We start from the raw sequence: 22,049 nt of genomic DNA, 5'->3' as shown, positions 1-22,049 counted from the left end.
TAGTTAAAATGTCGTTAAAGTAAAATTGGTATTATTGTTAAAAAAAATAAAAAAGAAACTTCTCTTGGGTCCTTTTTTGAATATTAATTACTCGTTACCAAAAATAATTGTAAAGATGTGGACGATTTTTTAGATTACCCTTGCTTGCCAAAAATTTTAGTTTCGAATTTTAAAATATCATTAGTTGCTTTATGTGGGAATGGAGAAGTGTATATTTCGGTGGTAGCCGATTTGACAAAGATGCCCTCCCTTCCGTACACGGGCCTTGGTTCGAGTCTGCAGGACTTTGTCTTGCTTCTGGATTTCGCAGATAGGGTCATTTGTCTATGTATCTACGTGGTACTACTGTGATGATGGCTTGCTCTTCTGGACGGTAGTTATGGCTTAACTGGATATTTTATAGCGGGTAGGGAGCTCTCATGGTCACGTCTAAAGGGCTACTACGTTGGTTGTCCCCTCTCGCTCTTTTTACAGTTCAAAAAAACAAGAGAGAGAAGAATTTATTAATCACAATTGGTTGTTTAAAGGATTTCTAATCTAGCATTTGTTACTCCTGCAACGCAGCGGATAGTTTTCCAAATAACAAGTCACTCCCACATTTTAAACTTTTAAATGAGTATAATCAATAAGTTTTGGATTTAAATCCGTAGCCAGGGGATCCAATTTTCACTAGCATCAGTAGAGGTTACATTCGATCGAGCAGAAGCAGAAGCCTAAGCAAAACACCTATTAAATTAACTTTGTTGTACCAAGTGATATATTTCCATTATTTCTCGAAATTAAGCAAGATGGATAAAGAAAAAAGTGCAGTCGGGGCCAGTGGCCCTAGAGTGGCTCCACCACTTATCTGAATTACATCAATCAATCGGGACATAAACCCATAACTTTAGTAAAACCAACTGAAAGCTCATTAAGGGAACAAATAACAAAACAGAAAACCCTTATTCACGAGAAGAAATAATCAATCTTTGCTTTTGACAATGATTGAACCCCTAGCCATCTTTGTGCGAGGATATGACTAAATGAGCTAGCCCAAATTAATTGATCCTCATAGAGATCGAACAGTACAAGAGTGGTGTTGCCAATATCTAGTTTCTACGGAGTATTTCATTGTAGAAAAGGGAGAGCATTAGAGTTTGGTGTGGACTCTTTATTGAGGTTGACTCACACTTTTAGATTGGAAATTGATTTTAGCACTCCAAAAATTGATGGAGGGGCTCCAAAACGACATCAACCTCAATAAAGTGTCCATATGTCTTTTCTACAATGATTGTGATTTTGGTGCTCCAAAAAGTTGTAACGGGTGTCTGATCAACTTGATTTTTCGCGTGGAAAAATTATTTGATAATCTCTTGTTATAAACGTCTTGAATCATCGAGAAAAGATCCGTGTATATATATGAACTATACTTTGCGGTCCTAAATCGAACTAGAGGTAAACTTAGATGAAAAAAATACTAAGGAATTGAGTGGGGACACGTGCCCCTTAGTAAAAGTCCACCACCGAATATAGCTGTAGAAATAGAAATATACTATGTTGGATACAGAGAGAAAGAACAAGATTATGGAAAGAAAACAGGAGGATAAAAGGAACCACTTTTCTTTCACTCACAAGGGAACTTTTCTCTTGCACTAATCTGCGATGTGTTCATTTTGCAATTCAACATCGTGATTCATCATGTTAAATGCATATGCGGTCTGAAGATATTCTATTCGTGTTTCTCCGCTTCAGGATGTACCGGTTTATGTAAATACGATATCGCTAATGCAGTTTCCATCTGCCGATGCTATGCATCATTACAACAGATATTTGCACACACATCGCATGTGGTCTTAACTTCCAGTTGGAGGAATGAAAGAGTTCTTCAACGCAGACTGAATTCCAGTTCAAGTGTACAAGAGGAATCGGGAAAATGGGCTGTTTTCGGGCTGATGCACCATTTTAGTCCAGTGATAATCCTGAGGCCATCCAGAAAATGGAGCTGTGTCGAGGAGATACGATAAGGAAAATAAAGAAGCTTATGCCATGAGACAATATTGAACAGCCATACAAAACGCTAACTTATTAACGCGGCATTTCCCAACCCATTAGAATGGCAAAAGAAGACCAAATTTTTACATTCAGAATCCCATCAAACCTGGAGTAAAAAGAAGCATCTGAAGGAATCCAAATAGTATCTCATATCTAATCCACCTCTGAGCACAGGCGCACGGGTTAAAAGAGTACTAACAAGCGGATAAAAAGAGAAACAACATTAGATCAGAGAAACAAACTAGAAGCTGTCGCGTTTCTTCTCAACAAGCATCGACTGCGCCAGAACCAAAGGTGGGCACGAGCCACCCTCTCTTCTTCGCATGCTCTAGGTAAAACTCGTACTTCTCCCCCGCGTTCGGTATGTCAAGTGCCAAATCGTCCATCCCATCCTTTATCCTGGAAAACCCCTTAGTCATCTGATTGGTTGTTATCAGCCCTTCGCCGAAGCACTCCTGCAGCAGATCCAGCATCCGATCGTTCTTCTTTTCCATGGCCATTACCAAAGCCTTCTTCACAACCTCGTGGTTGAAGAAAGGCATTCCCAGATCCCGAATACACTGACAAGCTTCGCTCACCACGCCACCACTCTCGTACTCCTCCAGAAGCTTCTGTATCTTATCCTTTGCATCCTCCACCGCCCAACCAGTCCCGCCACCCCAGCACCTCAATATCCTTTCGCCAGCGTGGCGTGCTGCTATAAGCGAACGGGCCATGTGCACGGTCTCACTTCCGCTGCAATTTGGTGGCAATTTGCAGCCAATCTCTTCCAGATTTAATGGAGCCAAGACGTCATCGATCACAGCCCTAGCCAGAAAAAGAGCGAGCTCATTAGATGCATCCAGAATGTCAAGAGCTGTATCTTCTGCTGATTCCAAAAGCATGAAGAAACCATTGACTATGTCTTCCGTTGAAAAGATCTCGATGTGAAGGGCGGATAGTAGAACAGAAGCCATTTCTTTCTCTCTGTTTTTTCTGTCCATGGCGAGGGTGATTAGCTTTTTTAAGAAGATTGGGTTGAACTCAGGAGACCCAAGATCTTCAAGGCTCCGAATGAGTTCCGGTATGTCATCAGAGAGGAAATACTCGTGGATGATCGACACAACTTCTTCCTTATATCGTCTCACCTTTTCATCATCCTTGTTTTCTACATCTCCGTTCTCAAAAGAGGATTTCAAAAATGACTCATCAAGCCAACCTTCAGAAATTGCCCTGGGAACCAAAGATTCAAACAAGGATTTTGCAGACGGAATATCGAGAGCAAGATCATCCAGGCTTTCGGCTAACCGGGAAAACCCTTTTGCCATTTGGCTGGAACTAATGAGGCCTTCTTCCGATGCTTCCTTCAACAACTTGAGTATGAGCGGTTCTGCCGTTCGGGTCTCCATGGCAAGAACCAAAGCCCTTTTAACAACCTCATGGTGAAAGAATGATACGCTCAGTTCCCTTATGCACCTGCACGCCTCAGAAGTGTCTCCACTCTCCACATACTCCCTCAAGAGATCTGATATCTTCTTCTTCACTTCCTCGACTGTAATGTGGGTGGTGCCGCCCCACCGCCGCTCGACAAGTTCAGCATGGTGAGGAGCAGAGAGATAGCTCTTCTCTGCAGTTTGGAGAACTTGAAACCCTTTGGAGGTCTCCAACACTGTTTTCTTTGCCCTTGTGAGAAAAGCTGGAGGCAGGATGTCATCCACCACGGCACGAGCTATGAACAGAGCAAGGACGTCGACAGCGTCAAGTATGTCCACTTCAAGGTCATCTGCGGCCTCAAGGAGCATAACAAAACCCTGGCAAATCTGAGATGAGCTAATGACATCAGCGTATAGAGCCGAAAGAAGAACTGAAGCCATTTCCTTCTCTTTGTCGTGCCTGTCCATGGCCATGGAAACAAGTCTCTTCACAAAATAAGGAAGGTACTGGGTAGAGCCCAGTTCTCTGAGGTCAGATGCTGCCTGCTCCACATCACCAGTGCTGAAGTATTCCTCTATAATGGAAACCACGGCTTTCTTGTAATCATCCAGGGGATCACTGACAGTTGATCCAACAAGCTGATATGGTTCCTGTAGAGGTCCGGGATTAAGAAGGCAGCGAATACTGGTAGGTACCAATATCAGTGCAAAGAAATAACAAGAGAAGCTATGCAAATACAAGAGGAAGCAACCGAAACCACAAGTGCCTAGCCAAAACCATTGAGGACAGCCTGTCTATTAGACTAGTACTGAGTAATGTAACTTGAATTGAAAGCAAAAATTACCTCGCCACTGTCATAGTTCGGATCATTTCGATCGAGATGAGCTTCACCATCCGTGTCAAGCAATTTGCCCCAGGTGCCCTTGCCACCAGCACCATCTGTAATCAATGTTTAAAAGAAAAGATAATTACAATGCGAGAACAGGCTGCTGCAAAGACGTTTTGGGACATCATTCCCAAACTAGACTAGATGGATGACAAACAAGTTGAAGAGCAAGAGTTTTTTTGGGAAGACTGTAGCCAGAATCATAAGCAGGGAAAAAATAAGACTGCTCGGACAAATCTATCAAAAGGTTATGTAATTTAACGACCACAAAAACAATTGTTTCAGCTTGGAAATCATTAAAAGGGTAAGTGTACACAAAATATACTGGGAAATAAAGCTTGACGGGAAGGCAGCTAATCTTTTTTCATGCTACAAAAGAAATAAGGAGGAAAGCCGACAACAAACAAGGAGTTATATGATATGAACATAGAATTCACTCTAGATTCTGTCAATTGTGCAGGCAGATTGTTACATAGTACCTAAAAAGATGTAAAATAAAATACCAAGAGATCCATTCACACTAATGCATGCCGATTGATATCACAAGAACCACGGGGAACAATTAATTGTCATATATGGCAATGTATAGCATCAGAAGACAGCAGTACAGACCCATTCCGAGTCTAGGAAAACCAGAAATTGTACATTTCGTTGAAGGCCCGGATTTTTTGACTAACTGTTACTCAAGGAGAGGAGTTCACAAACAAAACTGGAGTTTCTGTCCCAGAAGCACATACTAAAGCCGTTTTAAACGCACTTCTGACATTGCCAGATATACCGGAGGTAATCCTACACGATCTGCATACAAAAGCAATGCTTTGGTGGAATAAGATTTTTCAGAAATACAGCCACAAGGAACACAATAAAATTTTAATCCTATCAAATAAATGTAAAAACAGACTCCAAAAACAATGCTACTATGCTACATCATCATGTCTCTTAGATTTCAAGATAACATTTGAACAAGACTATAAAGAGATCGTAAATCATCTGCATTTCTCAAAGGTCCCGACAGCTCAAGAACACCACAGCAGTAAGACTCAACCTGCGGTCACTTCCCCCACCAAAGATCCTTTCATTCCATTGCCAATATGCATGAAGTATACTGGGAAGACTAAACAAAAGAAGAACAAACAAATATCGGAAAGTAAAGAAACTTCCAAAATAGGTAGGTCACAAGGTGCTGAAAACAGGGAAATTTCTAAATGTTTTTGAATCATGTATTTGATAATTGCAATCTTCGGTCCATGAAAAAGAGGCACGCCTCAAATACAAAGCAACATCTAAGGTGCCAGGCAAGAATACAAAAACTCCGTAAACATAATCACTGGATAAGTTCCTTATGATCTATAGTTCTGTACCTTTTGAACCTATGTCATTCTTCTCTAAGACACATGCTTCAACTCATAAACTGGAACAATTCAATTGAGAAGTAGCAACAACTATACTGTACGACCCACCAAGTTTAACATTGGACTCATTATTAACTACAACTTCTACCTTAGAAAACTATGGATTCCCCAAATCAAAAGACTAGTCCATATTTCTTTTACCAGATATCCCACGTTACAGGACATTGTCCAAAGTCAATGAGGCATTGGCATTGACTTCCCGCAACACCCTCTCACGATTTTAGAAAAAACCTATGGTCATTCGCCCATGTCCACATTTCCTTTGATACGCAAAAGTGGTATACTAGGCCATGGGCCATGGCAAGTATGTAAATGCCAAAATGCTTGCCTTGAACCCTTTACAAACTCATGTAGGTATGATAAGCACTGCCAACTCAAGAAACCAACAGAAGGCAAAGCAATTATTTACAAGTAAAACATGCTTTACTCAAATGTCTAATGCAGGATCTGCACAGACTGCATAAAGCAGAATAACAGAGAGGGCAAGCTGATAAATACTGCCCCACCCCAAACTTTGCAAGCTCAAAAGAACAACCGAATTGTACAATGAACTATAATTCCCCAATAGTATGGAAACAACACAATCATGTCTTCAGCTATGTTACACGGATGCAGGTACGTGAATTTGATACAGGCGTATATCTAAGGGCGGGCAACTCAAGCCTACAAATACTATATACGTATCCAAATTTGGCAAGTGATACAGGATACGCCACCTAACAACAATTGGTAAGGATTTGAAGACTTCAAGGTGTCCTCTCCATTCAAAGCATTGCAACCTAAATGGCTTCCAAATTGATTTGGAACTTCAACTAGAAGTACGTGGGATATACATACCCCATCTAGGAAATCCATGCCACCCTCTTATACCTCAACCAAACATGGAACAAGGAGGAACTACTTTGAAAATAGCCCAATCTAGCCTATATAGCCCGGCTATCAAACATGGCCCCTGAGACAAATGCGAAAGAACAACACACGGTAAAGGAACAAGTGTACAACCACCCTAGAGACAAATGCAAAAGGCACAACCCATGATTTACATGCACCTTTCTAAATCGGTATATGAAGCTATGCCAGGGAGGTTGGTACTATTTTCTGCGAGGGAATGCGCCCATAGTCCTTCTTCATATGTATTTGTAACAAATTACATCATTCTAAATTTAAATATACATTATATGATATGAAGCCACAGAGGCACAGAGAACAAATCAAGGTTTCACAAACAAACATGACTTATAATTTTCTTTCGGCGCAAACACACGAAACGTGAAAGTGAAATAAATTTCATTCGTTCTCCAATAACATAGCCGACACACTCACCCTTCTTCACTCGCGCAAGCTTTCCGGAGTGAGTACGACGCACGTGCCTCCCTGCCACCCCGACCGCCCCTTTACCTCCGGCCGGAGCTTTTATGTGATGTTCGGAGAGCAGAGACGATGGCGACTTCGGCGACGACGAGAGCACCTCGGAATTCTGCGTCGCTATAGTCAGCCTCTCTCGTTGTTCCTCCGTCAAGAAACCCTCGCTCGACGCCATTTACACTCACAAAATCCTAAAAACACGAAACAACCAAATTAAAAAAACAAAACAACCCCATCGTAAAACACTAATACAAAATCATCAAACTCAAATCAAGAAACGATAATAATAACACACGCAATGCGACGACGTTTAAACTGCTCGGATTCAATACCTCTCTGCACTTGGAGAGTAGAGAGAGAACGAGTGAGCGCGATCGAATCGAAACCCTAATCGGCCACCACCGAAAATGCAAATCTCTCTCTAAGAAGGGGCTGTTCGGCTGTTCCGTGCTTGGCTCGGATCTCGAGCCAAGAGAGAGAGAGATGGAGCGAGAAAGCCGCAATCCGATCCGATCTTCGAGTAAACCCTAGAGAGAGGGAGAGAGCTGAATCCTAGATTGTGTTTTCTGATTCGTGAATACAGCGCGATGTGCGTATCGATTGGCTGGGTGTAATTTATCAGTATCGGTGGAGAGAGAAACAGGAGGAGAATGGATGAGGACGAAGAGGTGGTATTTATATGGAGGCTACGGTTACACGTACACGTCATCGTCTCTATGGGCTATCCACGTGGCTTGGGCGGTAAAGGCCAGTCTTGTAGCCCTGTCATGGGCTTCCACTCGGCTGGGTCACCCCGGTCTAGGGTTTTGACTGTTGGGCTGGAATTACCTGGATGCCCTAGCTATATAATAAAAACGGAAAAACGGGGTAATGTGATGGACACAGATGCATCATTCATGGATATAACAAATATAAAATTTGAATCGTTCAGTGCACGTCGAATTGATATCGTGTTGGTGGGATTCATACATGTTGGCTGGCTACGAACATATCTGTGTGTTTGGATTGTGTTTGGATATCTGTGTCCAGAGAATTTTTTAACGAGAGAGGAGATTTTTTCTTGGGAATCAAGATAGTGTTATTTGACCGTCAACATCAAACTATCCATTTAATAAGTCTTGATGATTCGATCGGATGTCGGTAATTGCTTGGTTAAATCACGATTGTCTAAAACAAAGACAGTCGAAATTTAAATGGATATCAATGTTCTATCAACTTGATTTTTTTTTTTTTTTACAAATCATATCATACTTATAAAATGAAGGCTTGGATCATCAAAATAGAATCATTGCAGGTTGCATTCGTCTCGGTGATATGACCACATCATGTGAGAAAATCAAACGAAATGATCGATTCTGTTCAAATACCAAAACGGCTAAAGAACTGTTTTGCATTTCACTTCTTGATTACCATTGGTAGTGAATAGGGGAGGCAAATTAAACCAAAACTCATTAATCAACTCAAATCCAGCCACTAGAATATAGACCTAATTCAATCCATTTATTAGTTGGGTTAAAATGGGTCCAATTTATCTAACTCATTTTTTAATTGGGTCTTAATTGGGTTTTACTTAGGTCAACTTAAATAATCCAATAAGTCATAAACATAACAAAAAATAAAATAAAAGAGCGAAACGATCACAAAAAAGTCCACGCGATACTCCCACTCACTTTGAGCCTCGGCCTTCGCAACACCGCTGTGCAACCTGCCATCCCTTGATATATACTTCCTCCGTCTCAATTTACTTGTCCCAATTCTATTCTAACTAGATTAAAAAACTAGTTATATCATTAAGGTGGTAATGACTTTTATATCCAATATGAATCTTGTTTGATAGATCTCAATTTGTTCTTTAATTCAATATTTTCGAAATCACCTAAAACAGTATAAATTACAAGATATAATTAATTGAAAAGTGACACAAACTCAAAAAAATGACATGTAAATTGGGACAGAGGAAGTATAAGGCTAGTTTTGGCTTAATACAAAAATAAGTCAAATAGACTGTCTCTATAACTTAATTTTGTTTTTAGTTAAAAAATTATGAATTTTGATCATAATTTTTTATTTTTTCGATTCATTTAATTGAACGAATGAATAAGTCACAAAAGTTTGATGCAAAACATACAAATGCAAAAAAATTATTATTATTATTATAAAGACAAAAAAAAAAAAAATTACTCATGCCTAACTTCTTCATCTATAAAACCGCCCTAAACCCCTCCCCCCTCTAAATATTTGAATGAGCTTGTGATGATTTTGCAGCTATAATCGAAAATATTTTTGCCACAAAACGAGGTTCTTTTAATTGTTTAAAATACTTCTCCAAAGTATAATGGTGCAAACACGTACGCGAACTTCATATGTTTGTTTTTCTGTGTTTTGTTCTAATAAGCTTTTAATTACTTTTAAAAAAAAAGAAGACAATGTTTGAATCTAGAACTTGTTAAGAGATGTGAAGAGTGAATGTTTTTTTTTTTTTTTTTTTTTAATTTGGTCATTTTAGTATATAAGGATAATATGGTAAGTTTAGTTTACATGGGTATTTTAGTCATTTAGATGTATAGGGGTAATATGGTCATTTTAGTGTACATGAGTATTTTAGTCATTTTAAAATTTTAATATATGTAACTAAAGAAATGCTCGTGCCTACGGCATTACCCATCCGATTGGAATTACCTTCTGAATTTTCGTAGTAGCTCAAACACTAAATTGATTTATGAAAGAAATTACTTGAGAGAGATAATTTGATCAATCATAGCTAGAACTAAGTCAACTTCTCCACTAATTCATAGACCCCCTTTGCATGTGCATCAAAAACAACTGTGCTACTTGCGCAGATGTTTTTGCACATATCATGCACATATATTTTTGTGGGGCCCATATCAGAGTTTCACAAAATGATCCGAACAGCTTATCTTTTTTAAAATATTTTTTTGGAGGGTTTCTGTACGATTTTTGAGAAAGTTCTTACTGATATCTGTTGGAACTGATTTTTTACAGGAACCCTCCAAAAAAATATTTTAAAAAAATGAGTGGTTTGGATCATTTTATGGGACCCCGATATGGGCCTCACAAAAATATATGTGCATGATACGTGCAAAAATATTTGTGTGGGAATCGTTGCTGCATAAAAAACTCTTTCAAAAAGATTTCTGAAATACCCAAAAACAAATACACACGAATCAAATAGAAGAAATGACATCAGAGAGAGAGAGAGAGAGAGAGAGAGAGGCGCTTTTGCCCTACAATTTTTGAGAAAGCTCTTAGAGCATCCACAGTGGTATAATCAAAATTAAAAATGTTGTTAAGGTTAGTAACATTTGCTCAAAAAAGAACTCACAGTAGAATAATCAAACTTAGCAACTTCTTAGCAACTCATCAAATTTTGACCATTGGATAATCAAAACTAGCAACTTTTTGTCAATAATCAAATTTATTTGTCCCCACATTTCCTCAATTAAGTACACCATCATAACACGAAAATCTTATCTCTCTTCCATTTTCAACATATTTATAAGAAAAATACTTTTAAAAAAAAGTTTCTATTTTTTTGCAAAAACTATTTTTTTTCTTCAAAACTGTTATTTATTTATTTTTGCAAAAACTATTTATTTTTTCAAAAACTGTTCTTTTAAAAAAAATCCAAAAACTATTTTTTTTATTCGAAAACTGTTTTCTTTTTTTCTTTTTAACTTTTTCCTGAAAACTTTTTTTTAAATCAAAGTTTTTAAAAAATTATTTTCTTTTTTTCTAATAACCTATTTTTATTAGTTTGAAACCTATTTTTAAAAAAGTATTTTCTATGTTCACAATTTTTAGATTTTTATAAATTGAAATGGTGATGTGGCAAATTTTGATTATTAAAATTTGATTGTACCATTGTAGACATCTACATTGCTAACCTTAGCAACCCCTTAAATGCATAATCAAAAGATGACGTGACAACTTTTGATTATTGACTTTTGGTTATTCCACTGTGGATGCTCTTACCAATATCTGTTAGAGTTGATTTTTTACAAGAACCCTCTAAAAAATATTTTCAAAAAGATGAGCGGTTCGGATCATTTTGTGGGATCCGATATGAGCCCCATAATAATGTATGTGCAAGATATGTGCAAAAATATCTATGTGGGAATCATTGTTGTATCAAACACTCTTTCAAAAAGATTTTCAAAATGCCCAAAAAAAAAAAAATACACATGAATCAAATAGAAGAAATGACATTACACACGAACACACATCAGAGAGAGAGAGAGAGAGAGAGAGAGAGGCACTGTTCCGCTGAGATTTTTGGATTTTTTGAGCCTAACTTTTGTGGAATCAAAAAAGTATAAAATTATGACTTGTACTCAATTTTTTTTAAATATCCAAGTTAAAGCCAACTTGGGGCTTTATCTTGTAATATTTTTTTGATTCCTCTTATCGAGACAAATTAATAATTCAAAAAAAATAAAAACCAAAAGCCCAAAAATTCCTTAACAGAATCTACCTAAAATAGTTTTGACCTTTGAACGCACGATAATTTTAAAAAAAATAACGCACGGTAGGGATGTGTAAGTGAGATGGATTGTGGAGGAACTTCATGTTCTCTTATGGCAGTGTTGTAATAAATGTGGGGATGTGGGCACTTTAATTAAATGAGAAGAATGTCTCTCCACCATTAAATCAAATCAATTTTAACCATTAGGTCAATTTGTCTTGTGTGAAGGTCCACACACTTGTGTTTTATTAGGTATATAGGTAGACTAGTGTTTACTCGTGTCTACAACACTGCGAACCCCCGGTTGGAATTACCCGTGCCTATGGCACTTACTAGCTAGTAACTCAAACACTAAATCAGTTCATTAGTGTGTAGTATGTGATCATCTTCTTAGTGGCACGAAAATGAATTACCCGCGCTTACAGCACTCTCCCAACTAAACTTTTAAGCTAGCTACAAAGAACTATCAATTTGCTTATGGAATCCCAGTAAATACCAAGTAAAAAAAAAGTTAAAATAACATTACTATGGATCCTCCACCACATACATTAAACCCATTTGCAAAAATGAAAAAACATACTCCTATTAGAACTCAGAAATCAAAAACCTCAATGTAACTTCAATCACTAATAGTTATCAAACGCCATAAACTAACCATAAAAAAAGTAAAAAAAATTAGTTCGGACCACGAGAAAAAAATAAGCTATCGAAAAAAGTTACAGAGAACTCAGACTTTGGTTGAAATACCTTAGTATAAGCGATCACCGGAGGCATAGTGCTTGCCCGTGCCTATAGCACTATCCACCCCGATTGGAATTGACTCAATTTGCTGAAAATTATGTACCTATGGAGTTACTATTCTGAAGTTCAATTTCTGCCAAGACTTGCATCAATTTCTACCCATGTAGACACGGGCAACCCGATGATCACAGAAAAAGGAAGGGAAAAAAAGAAAAAAAAAAGGTCTGAAAACACATGGACCTGAGCGCGGACTACACCACTAAACTATCATTCAAAACAGAATGTCAAGAGAAGTCAAAATAACAAAACTCGATTATGTGTAACATTTAACAACACACCCACCCACCTGCACCAAAAAAATCACTCAAATTTCTTGAACACTTGGAATAGGTACCCGGAACAACAGCTAGATTGAAATTTAAACACTAATTGCACATTGGAAAGAAACAAACTCCAAAAACTCCCAAAAAAAATCTCAAAGGAATGTTTCACACAGCTTTCAAAAAATGGTTTCTTTGTTAGACTCATTACCTTTGCTTTCACGGAGCTTTCTTAGCCCAGCTTTCACGCAGCTTTCTTCAACCAGGTTCGCCGAAATAAATCAAAAATCCCGAAAGAATGTATGTTTTTTTTGATAATCGAAAGGAATATTTCTTGGCCTAACTTCCGACGGAATTTGTAGACCTCGGTAGGGATTCAAAAGTGACAGAAGCGCAAGAGAGAGAGAGAGAGAGAGAGAGAGAGAGAGGCTGCACCGGGGGGGAGGGGGGGACCCCAAACGACTACCAACGACAGAAGCCGGGTAAAAAGAAGAGATGACATTTTTATGAAATATTTGAAAGATTTTGGGCACATTCTTAAAAGAGTAGAAGAGCACATATTAACCCTTGGATCAAACAAATTTGAATCGTTGCAACAACTCCCCACACACTTCTGTTTTATAATAGATATTGGGTTAATGGGAGGGTCAGGTTTAGTTTTAAATAAATGGGTCGGTTGGGTATGGGTAATTGGACTCATAACTAATGAATTCTAAATGGGTCAATAATCCATTAAAGATCCAACTCACTTAAAACTTTCTCAATTTGGTCCAAATCCGCCCATTTGACACCCCTAATAGTGAATGATCATACATGGTGTCATTGTTATTACAAAGAACTTTGAAAACGTTAATCATTTCACCAAAGAAAGAATATCCAATTATGCAATTTTATTCAACTTCTAACTTATAACACCATCACTTCAGGTCATCACCTCCACAAGAAATTGTGCAGGGTGGTGATTTGCTCCGTACTTTGATGGATTGGGCCTTCTTCTCCTTCGAGCTAGTCTACAAAAAAAGGAACCAGTTAGCGCCGTCCAACCCGATGCCTAAGTTTAGACACTAGGAGAGAGAAAAAGCAAGCACAATGTATCTCAAATCTAGATAAGGCGTACATTCACAGGGTTTATCCCTTAGGCTTTACAGAATCAGTGTACTTGCACTCCAAGTAAGTCCGTGCTAGGCAAGAGGCCCGTGATGTCACCCGTAACCGTTTTAGGTAGGTGCGCATCATGCATAACGCTCTATGTCCACGTGGCCGAACGCACATTTCCGGAACGTGACATCGGACGCCACGTAGAATTCACCAAGCCGCTGAGTCACCTCACGGGTTGGGCATGGTTCCATCGGGTTTTTGGGGGCTGCCATCAACTGGGCCAGCTACACGGGACTCAAAGGACGATTGGACCGACCGTGCGACTCATGTGCGTCCGGCCCAAGCAAGCCCCAACGAAACGGGTCGCCCGTAACGTCAGACCCACTAGGTCAACATCAGTTTATACCGCATGAATCCAAGTTAGGCAGATATGCATTTGTTAGTAACTAAATCCTCTAAAATAGTACTACTAGTATTGGCACAGGCAATTCGATGTGGGGGCGGCGGCAACAACAATATGGTTTTCATTCATTTTCCCCTGTCTTGTTTGTTGCTGATAAGATGAATATCAACATCACACCTCAAAAGAAGAAAATAAAACCAGAAACAAAAAACAAAGGTTCCAACAAAAGACAAAGGGGGTCCTGACACCTGCGATAAGATAGAAATGTAACGCAAGACGAGTTGCTGAACGGATAATGATATTTATTTTATCCATTTGTGAAAGGGTTCCAAAGTCTAGCAGAATCAGAACATATGCAAATTAAAGCTACAAACAATACATAGTAACGTTTAAAAATATATATATAGGAGTACATGAAAAAAGAAACTGACGAGGGTCAGGATTCTCTACGGTTTTTTTGTTTTAAAAGATCGATCCACCTTCGATATTTTTGAATTCATCCTAAGCCTAATTTTATGACCAAAATCATTGGTTCATAGAGATCGTAGTTGTGCCTGAATTATGACGTTCGGATATTAGATCGAGATGCTGTTGGACGACGTTTTATCTTGGGAAAAAACCCTGACAAATTGGATAAAAAAACTCAATTATTTCAAGATAAATACGTTACAACAATTTGTTGTTCGGTATACAATTACCATAAAAATTGACGTATATACAAAATGCGTAATATAAAATCATCAAAGTGAACCCGAGATGGACCAGAAAACATCAAAACAGATTTATAAGACAGATGGGTAGACTCCAATTGAAAAAGGAAGAGACTCCTATCTACCGACAATAAAATAATTTTGCAAAACTGATCTGATTCATAGCCTTGAGACAAGAAGAGATGAGTCACCCTATTTCTTAATTCAGGGAAGCTTACAAAAGCACTGAGAGGAAGATGCTCGAGCATGTGGCACCACAAAAACTAAGCTCAACGAATTATCACCGACTTCTTTGTCAGCACCAATGTGTGCATTGAAAGCAACTGAATAATAATACCCAAAAGGAAAATACAAAAAAAAATGGAGGAGATAAGGTAGTGAATCAGAAATGCTATGGGCCCATAACAAAGGGAAAAGGACATGGTTTCTTCACCTTTCCATCCTTTTCTCCCCATGGATTTCATTTGCTTTCCAGCTTTACTTTTATCTTCTTATGGGTTCGGATTTTCTCCGGTCCAAGGGACAGTCAAAATATGAACCACACATTGGTATAATAATGAATAGTTCAGATTTGCTCAGAGACTCTTACCGGTAAGTGGTTCGGATTTGCTCAAGAGTCTCTTGAACAAATCCGAACCATTAATTGCAACAATGAACGGGCTAGATTTAGACCGTCTCTTCCAATCCAAATTAAGGACGGAAGAGGATCCAATTCCTTTTCTTTATCTGGGTGTCTATAAGACTTGGCTCTCCCAGATACAGACTTATACCAGGGGTAATCTGGAAAGTGGGAATAAAATATGGAACCACTGATCCATTTCTCATGTAGTTGAGGTTTAAACTCATTTGACTTATCATTAGGTAATCGTAGGCTTCCCACTCGGATTCAAAGGCCCTGACCATTTGTAGTACAACCCCATTTGTTCAAAAAAATTATACAATGCCCCTAGGCACGACCACGTGGTTCACTAGGCCCCTTTTTTCCAGAAAACATCTAGGGTGGTGTCCAAGACAAGACTGTATGTCTCGTTGTAATGCATGTGGAAAAGGAGCCTAAGGCACCACGTGGCGATTCCCCGTAGCCCACCGAATAATCTCTCATTTGTTTGAGTAGAACGGAGACTCAACGCAAAAGATAAAGAGAGAGCATCGGTAAAAGCTACAACCACCTATACATAAGATGCGAGCCAGAACCAGCAATATATCGGTATCATAGCAGTTTTCCAAATAGTCTATGCAGTTTTCTAGCTAGCCGTAGCAGGTATGGTCTAGGAATCCACTTACATTGGCATACTTGGAAGAGGGAACAATACCTGATAGAACAATACCTGATATACAGCAGCATCCATGACATAGACCCACAGTTTATCAGGGGGGTAATTATTTTTTGAAGATTACGCAAAGGCCTCGAGATAACGGTCAAATGAATGGAATGTAAGATGTAATCAAATCCACGATTTCACTTCCCTCTGATGGAAGAAAGACAATGTTGAAGCAGTCTTCTGATGAGTATGAGGTTGTTCAAGCTCTTATACACCAAATCTACCACCAACGTATCTATTACCTTCTCTCCTTCCCAATATCCAAAATTCACCGTCTCTTTCTGTTCTTATTGCGTTTCCTTTTGTCCCCAAAGGCAAATTCCGGAGGTTGTCAACTCATTTTAAGGGTATGAAGCTGACACAGAAGTTGGCTTATAGAATTGGGATTTCTCATGAGAGTCTGAATGAGAAGATTAGTAGTCTGTATCCACCTAGACCGAGATGGTATCTGCATTCAATACAGGAAGAGAATCTAGAACACATGAGGATATATAAATCTGGATTCTGCATCTGCCTTAAATTTCAATCACCACCTACTTACATATCCAACTCAAATCAACAAAGCCTGGACTGAACATTGAAACTACTAGAGGATCCAATATTCCAATTGCTTTTTGGGGACAAAAATACATACTTCAATAACAATTTACGTGTAGCTCATTAGGAGAGACAAATATGTCATATTAAACAAATTGAAAGGCTCAATTTAATTTCATACTCATTTCTCATTATGAATTCAGCTAGACACTGTATTTAAGGCCTGTATGCTTAGAGATACGTTACCCAACAGAAAGGACTTGGATCTACATCCTAGTTTAGGAAGAACACTAATTATTGTTGGAAAATATTATTGAAATATAATATTTTAATTCGTTTTGAATGTAAATGAAATTGATTTAGAGTCACGCCTTTCCAAAGACACCTGTTCGTCGACAATTATATGATGCAATGACTAGGGCTCCAAGTTAGATAGGATACCGGTCACTCGAAGAACTATGGCCCGACATCCTAACCATTACATCTCTTATTTCTATCTAGAGCAACTAGAGTTGCACTATTTCAGGTCGAAGTTTAGGCAACTGGAGTGCTGAAATTATGTCCTTTCACTCCTTTCAGAAACTGCAAAGCAAATCATTTGTAAGACCTGTTGAAATCTAGAGTTGTAAGAGATGCATCAGACGGAAAATTGTGCATTCTGCTCCTTTCAGTCCCTGATTACCAAATGCCTAGAGGACTATCCCTCACAAACCTGAAAGGCTGAAACTGGAAGACAAAGACGTGAATTCTGACAGCTTGCTTTGAAAGCAAAACACCTAATATTACTAGCAAGGTAAAGACCAGAATTTCCAAAATTAAAATTACAATAGCAGATCAGGTTATCTGGGATATTTCATGCAAAATTTGCAAACCAATTAGGGACAGTACGTAGAACCCACTTTCCGAAATGCAGGGGGGATATCTTGGTCACTCAACAAAGAAAAATATTTAACATAACCAAGTAAACTCATTTGATGGTACAGTAAAATAAAAGCAAAGTAAAGGAAAAGAGGCAGAGGTGAACAACTTCTTACATGCATTTTAGTATTTTACACATGAAGTTCTCAATGCAGGTAGAACATTTACAGTTAGCACTATTCAAAGCAATTCTTACACTAATAAGCAGCATATAATCTTTAACAGACTCTACCGGTGGTTGTTCCTACACAGTTCCCCCAATCACTGCCTCAAATTTCGGACTCAAAAATGGATAATGACTAGAAGTCAAATTACAGAAAAAGATCATTACCTGTTAGAATCATGGTCACTGGGAACAAGTCCAATAAGGCAGCCACTAATACTGTCAGGAAAAGCACGAAAATGTCTTGTGAAGGTCTTCTTTCACCGAAACTTCAGATCGATACTATAACCTTCTTTTACGGCTGAAAAGTGTCTTGATAAGAAAAAAAATCTGTATAAAATCCCAATTTCCAATGGACTGTATCATCGGCGTCCAAATTTCCAACCACAGTGTCATCGGCGTCCATCCCTAGTTGACGTATGAATTCTTGGTTGCTTCTTCTTGTTCTTCCAGAACTCATCTTTCTTTCCTTTTTCCTTAGATTTCAGCATACCCATTTTGCTATTAAGTATACCAAGTACAGCCTTTTTATCCTTCTTGTTCTTTAATGCAGCTTTCACATCCAAAATTGCCCTGAGCTTCTCATAGGATCTGGGATCGGGAACATTCCCACTTTTCACCATCTCCTTATGATAAAAAAACGCCCTACTGAAGTCCCGAACGCGGGCATACGCGTATATCATAGTGGAATAAGTGATAGAATCAGGCCTTAGACTTAGAGCTGACATTTCTTTCAGCAATTGAGGCAACTTTGAGGGTTGCCCTCCTCGTGCATATGCATTCATGAGCATGTTATATGTCATCACTGTTGGCTGCAAGCCAATCTTTCCAAATTCGCAGATTACATCTCTCGCTTCAATGTAGCGTCCTTGTTTAGCAAATCCATCAAGTAGAGTGTTGAATGTTACACGTGTCCCTTCGATTTTTTCGCTGATCATCAATTTCCATATCTTCATCAGCATTTCAGGGTCACCTGCACGCCTAAATGCATCCAGTAGGGCGGTATAAGTTTCTACAGATGGTTTAATTCCTTCCAGTTGCATATTCTCGAAGGCTATAAAGGCCTTCTCATGCCATCCAGAGACTGAATATGCCTGGATAAGCGCTGTATATGAATGTGAAAATGGTTTAATACCAAGTTTCTTCATCCTTGCGAAAGCATTCACAGCCATGTCACCCACATTTCTCTGCCTTCCGTATGCACTAATAAGAGATGTATATGACCGGGCACTTGGCACCAAGCCAATATTTTCCATCTCCAGGAGCAGTTTCTCGATGATTTCGGGTTGCATTCTTCTGCTGTATGCATCCATTAAGATGTTATAAGTGGCAGATGTAGGTTTAATCCCCTTTCTTTTCATCTCAGCAAAGAGGCCTTCAGCCTCTTCAACCTGGTTGGATTCAATGTAGGCATCCATTAAAGTGTTGTACACAATAGCATTTGAAGAGATCCCTTTCTTCTCCATTTCTATTTGGATAATAAGCGCTTCCTTTTTAAGCCCCTCATCGCAAAACGATTTAATTAGAGCACTCACAGATTCCAAACTCCATTCGACACCTTTCCTATTCATTCTCTGAAAGAATTCCCATGTGTCTTTGGCATTTCTACCACTTTTCCTCATGATTGTAATCATAATAGAACATGTCACATCATCTGGTTGGACATTATTTGTTTCAATCGCATCATAAATTTTCCAGGCATCATTGTACCTAACAAAAGCAACTAATTGCGCATTAAAACAAAGGTCTTGGAAGCTATACCATAGTCTCAAATATGCACCAAGTACACTACCATTTCAAATATAGACAAGGAGAACGGTTCACATCGCTAGCACCATAGCACAAATCACTGATAATAAGCAAAACTTGGTTAAAACAAAAGATGTAAACTTTATTTGGTGTAAATTGGAGGCTTTAGACTGGGGAGAGGGACATAGACTCGATCACTCAAACCCTTGACCGCTGCGCTAAGTGAGGAGCGAGAATTCTGGGCAACTGAGCTAGCCCAAGTTTGTTAAATTGAAAGGTTTCTTGACAAATGAAAAACAAAAGTTAATCACAGGCAATTATGCAATGCAAAGACAAATTTTTTTTTCCCCTTGTCTACCGCAGCAAATCTACTCAAACGTAGCAATACTTTGCATAATCACCAAAATCATAGATTCAAGTTTGCTTAATCCACTTGGCAATCGTACTGACCAAAAAGGCAACAACAACTAACACAGGCAACAAACATAATGAGCAGAAATTCACACCTCCCGCAACAAGATAGACCTGATATAGCAGCATTGTAAACATGAACATCCCTGAACTCCCTCGTATCGGGCAAATTCCGAACCAAAACCACCAACGCATCCCCCATCCCACCTCTCCCCAACACCGGAAACAACACCGAGCACGCCTGAGGCGTAATCAGCGAGGGTTCCTGCAATCCCATCCACTTGAAGAAATACAGACAACCCATTACCAAATCCTCCTGAGCCATCAAACCCAACAAGTCCACACACTCTTCCTTACCTATTCTCCCTTCATAAGGCCCCAAAAGCTCCCCCAAAGTCACATTCTCCTTCACATTCCTTCCTATGTCAAGAATTTCACCCAAAACACCCTCAGCTTTAGGGTTCCAATTCGGAATGTTATGACCCAGTTGGTCTTCTTCGTCTTTGAACCCATTTTGGGAGTCAAATTCATTTTCTTGTACTGAATTGAAGAAATTGAGAATTGGGTATGGTTCTGGTTCTTGTTTTGGTTGCGGGTTATCATCAATAGGCGTGGTTGAGGAGTGTGAGGGGGAAGTATAAGGAGATGGGGGAACTGCGAAGCGAGAGAATTGTGTTGAGGATTTTGGTCGTTTACGCCTGAGTACCTGAAGCTTTGGAGGGTGATGATGAGAATCAGTGGGAAATAATAAAGGAAAAAATGAAGAAGGACGAGGAGGAGCAACGCAGCCATAGTTGAGAGCCATTTTTTACTTCAACTGAAGGGAGTCTTCTGTGAACGAGATATGTGGGCATGGGATGAATTGTTCATCTCCATCCCTCTATGCTCGTCCATAATTCTCTTGTGATCAGTGATCCCCACCCCCGAGTGATTTGAATATATATATATATTTTTTTTGTCAGAGGTAAAAGGGCGATTTCACTAATACTCCCACTAGAAATTTGCTGACTTTTCATCTAGTAGAATCTGTCTGGGCAAAAAATGATTCTGTTCAAGACCCGATCATTTCTTTTTGCGTACTGTTTTCAGTAATTTTTCTTTTTATTGTTACTACTTAGGTTGAGTTCTCTTGAACATATAATAGGTGCAGTTTACATTACGATGATTAAGTGAAAACATATAATAATATATCGTTAGGGCCGGTCTAAAGGTTTTTAGTGCTTTGCCTAATAAATAAAAATGTGATCTTAAAGAGTTAATACTTAACAATTTTTATAGTAACAACTACAATACGAGAAAGCCAAACAATTTGTACCACTGTTCTTCGAGTTTTGTGATGCGTGTTGATCTTCTTCTCTTGATTTCGCTGAGATCGTAAAGTTTTAGAAAGGGTTTGGGGGGAAACGATTTTGGGAGGTGTTATTCGGTGGTTTAAGGGAAATGATTTTGGGGATTTATGGGTTGGGCATTTGGGCTTATGGGATGGTGGGTTGGGCTAACTCATTACTGGGCATTTTTTTTGGGGAAATTCATGGCCGGCCCTACTTTTTTTGTATGGGTTCCATGCAAACCCTATTTTGTAAGTGCTATCCCATTCAGGCCCTTTTTAAATATGCTTTTACTATTTTGCCCCTTTCATTTTTCAGCACCCACAGAATTCACACCCCTATGAAGAATTCACACCCCAAGAATTTACACTCCTACAAAATTCAAACTCCCGAGAATTTACCTCTCAGAAGAATTCACACCCCTTTACAGGAATTCACAACCCCTGAATTTACATCTCTTTGCAGAATTTACACCCTCCAAATTCACACCCCTTCGCAAGAATTCACACCTCCGAATTCACATCTCTTTGCAGAATTCACACCCCCTTTACAAGATTTCACACCCCTGTCACTATTTACACCATAAGAATTCATATTTTTGAAGAAAGACACCCCTGTCACCATTCACACCATAAGAATTCATATTTTTGAAAAAAGACACAATTTGCACGCAAATGAGGAATTCACACTTTCGAAAAAGACACAATTCACATCCAAATGAAGAATTCACACCTTCAAAAAAAGACTTAATTAATATTC

The 22,049-nt window shown here is 38.8% G+C and overlaps 2 protein-coding genes across 4 annotated transcripts; both read right to left on the bottom strand.

Annotated features, from left to right (window-relative positions):
- Positions 1-2,093: 2,093 nt before the first annotated feature.
- Positions 2,094-7,953, bottom strand: LOC131335949 (MA3 DOMAIN-CONTAINING TRANSLATION REGULATORY FACTOR 1). Its single transcript, XM_058371511.1, has 4 exons — positions 7,440-7,953; positions 7,066-7,298; positions 4,289-4,383; positions 2,094-4,094 (listed from the first exon to the last, which is right to left on the bottom strand). The coding sequence occupies exons 2-4, from the start codon at positions 7,280-7,282 to the stop codon at positions 2,295-2,297; spliced, it is 2,112 nt and encodes a 703-aa protein (XP_058227494.1). The 5' UTR covers positions 7,283-7,298; positions 7,440-7,953; the 3' UTR covers positions 2,094-2,294.
- Positions 7,954-13,507: 5,554 nt separating this feature from the next.
- Positions 13,508-20,902, bottom strand: LOC131335948 (pentatricopeptide repeat-containing protein At5g50280, chloroplastic). 3 transcript variants are annotated; one of them, XR_009202688.1, is made up of 5 exons: positions 20,058-20,894; positions 17,971-19,512; positions 17,836-17,883; positions 16,191-16,632; positions 13,508-13,661 (listed from the first exon to the last, which is right to left on the bottom strand). XR_009202688.1 is itself a non-coding variant. In XM_058371510.1 (2 exons), exons 1-2 carry the CDS (start codon positions 20,765-20,767, stop codon positions 18,195-18,197), a joined length of 2,028 nt encoding a protein of 675 aa, XP_058227493.1. In that variant the 5' UTR covers positions 20,768-20,902; the 3' UTR covers positions 17,733-18,194. The 3 variants fall into 3 exon arrangements, 1 of the variants encoding a protein (XP_058227493.1); XR_009202687.1 differs by lacking the exon at positions 17,836-17,883; XM_058371510.1 differs by lacking the exons at positions 13,508-13,661; positions 16,191-16,632 and having other exon boundaries at positions 17,733-19,512; positions 20,058-20,902.
- Positions 20,903-22,049: the final 1,147 nt, after the last annotated feature.

This window comes from Rhododendron vialii, chromosome 8a (genome assembly GCF_030253575.1).
Source record: "Rhododendron vialii isolate Sample 1 chromosome 8a, ASM3025357v1".
NCBI classification, from domain to species: domain Eukaryota; kingdom Viridiplantae; phylum Streptophyta; class Magnoliopsida; order Ericales; family Ericaceae; genus Rhododendron; species Rhododendron vialii.
Note: the sequence above shows the minus strand (reverse complement) of the source record. Positions and strands in the feature narration are given on the sequence as shown.

Coding starts and splice junctions, on each gene's coding strand:
- LOC131335949 (XM_058371511.1), bottom strand. CDS start 7,282: ATGGCGTCGAGCGAGGGTTTCTTGACGGAGGAACAACGAGAGAGGCTG. Junction 4,384..7,065: donor GCTTGCGCGAGTGAAGAAGG/GTGAGTGTGTCG, acceptor CATTGATTACAG/ATGGTGCTGGTGGCAAGGGC. Junction 4,095..4,288: donor CGAACTATGACAGTGGCGAG/GTAATTTTTGCT, acceptor GGACCTCTACAG/GAACCATATCAGCTTGTTGG.
- LOC131335948 (XM_058371510.1), bottom strand. CDS start 20,767: ATGGCTCTCAACTATGGCTGCGTTGCTCCTCCTCGTCCTTCTTCATTT. Junction 19,513..20,057: donor GGTCTATCTTGTTGCGGGAG/GTGTGAATTTCT, acceptor TGCTTTTGTTAG/GTACAATGATGCCTGGAAAA.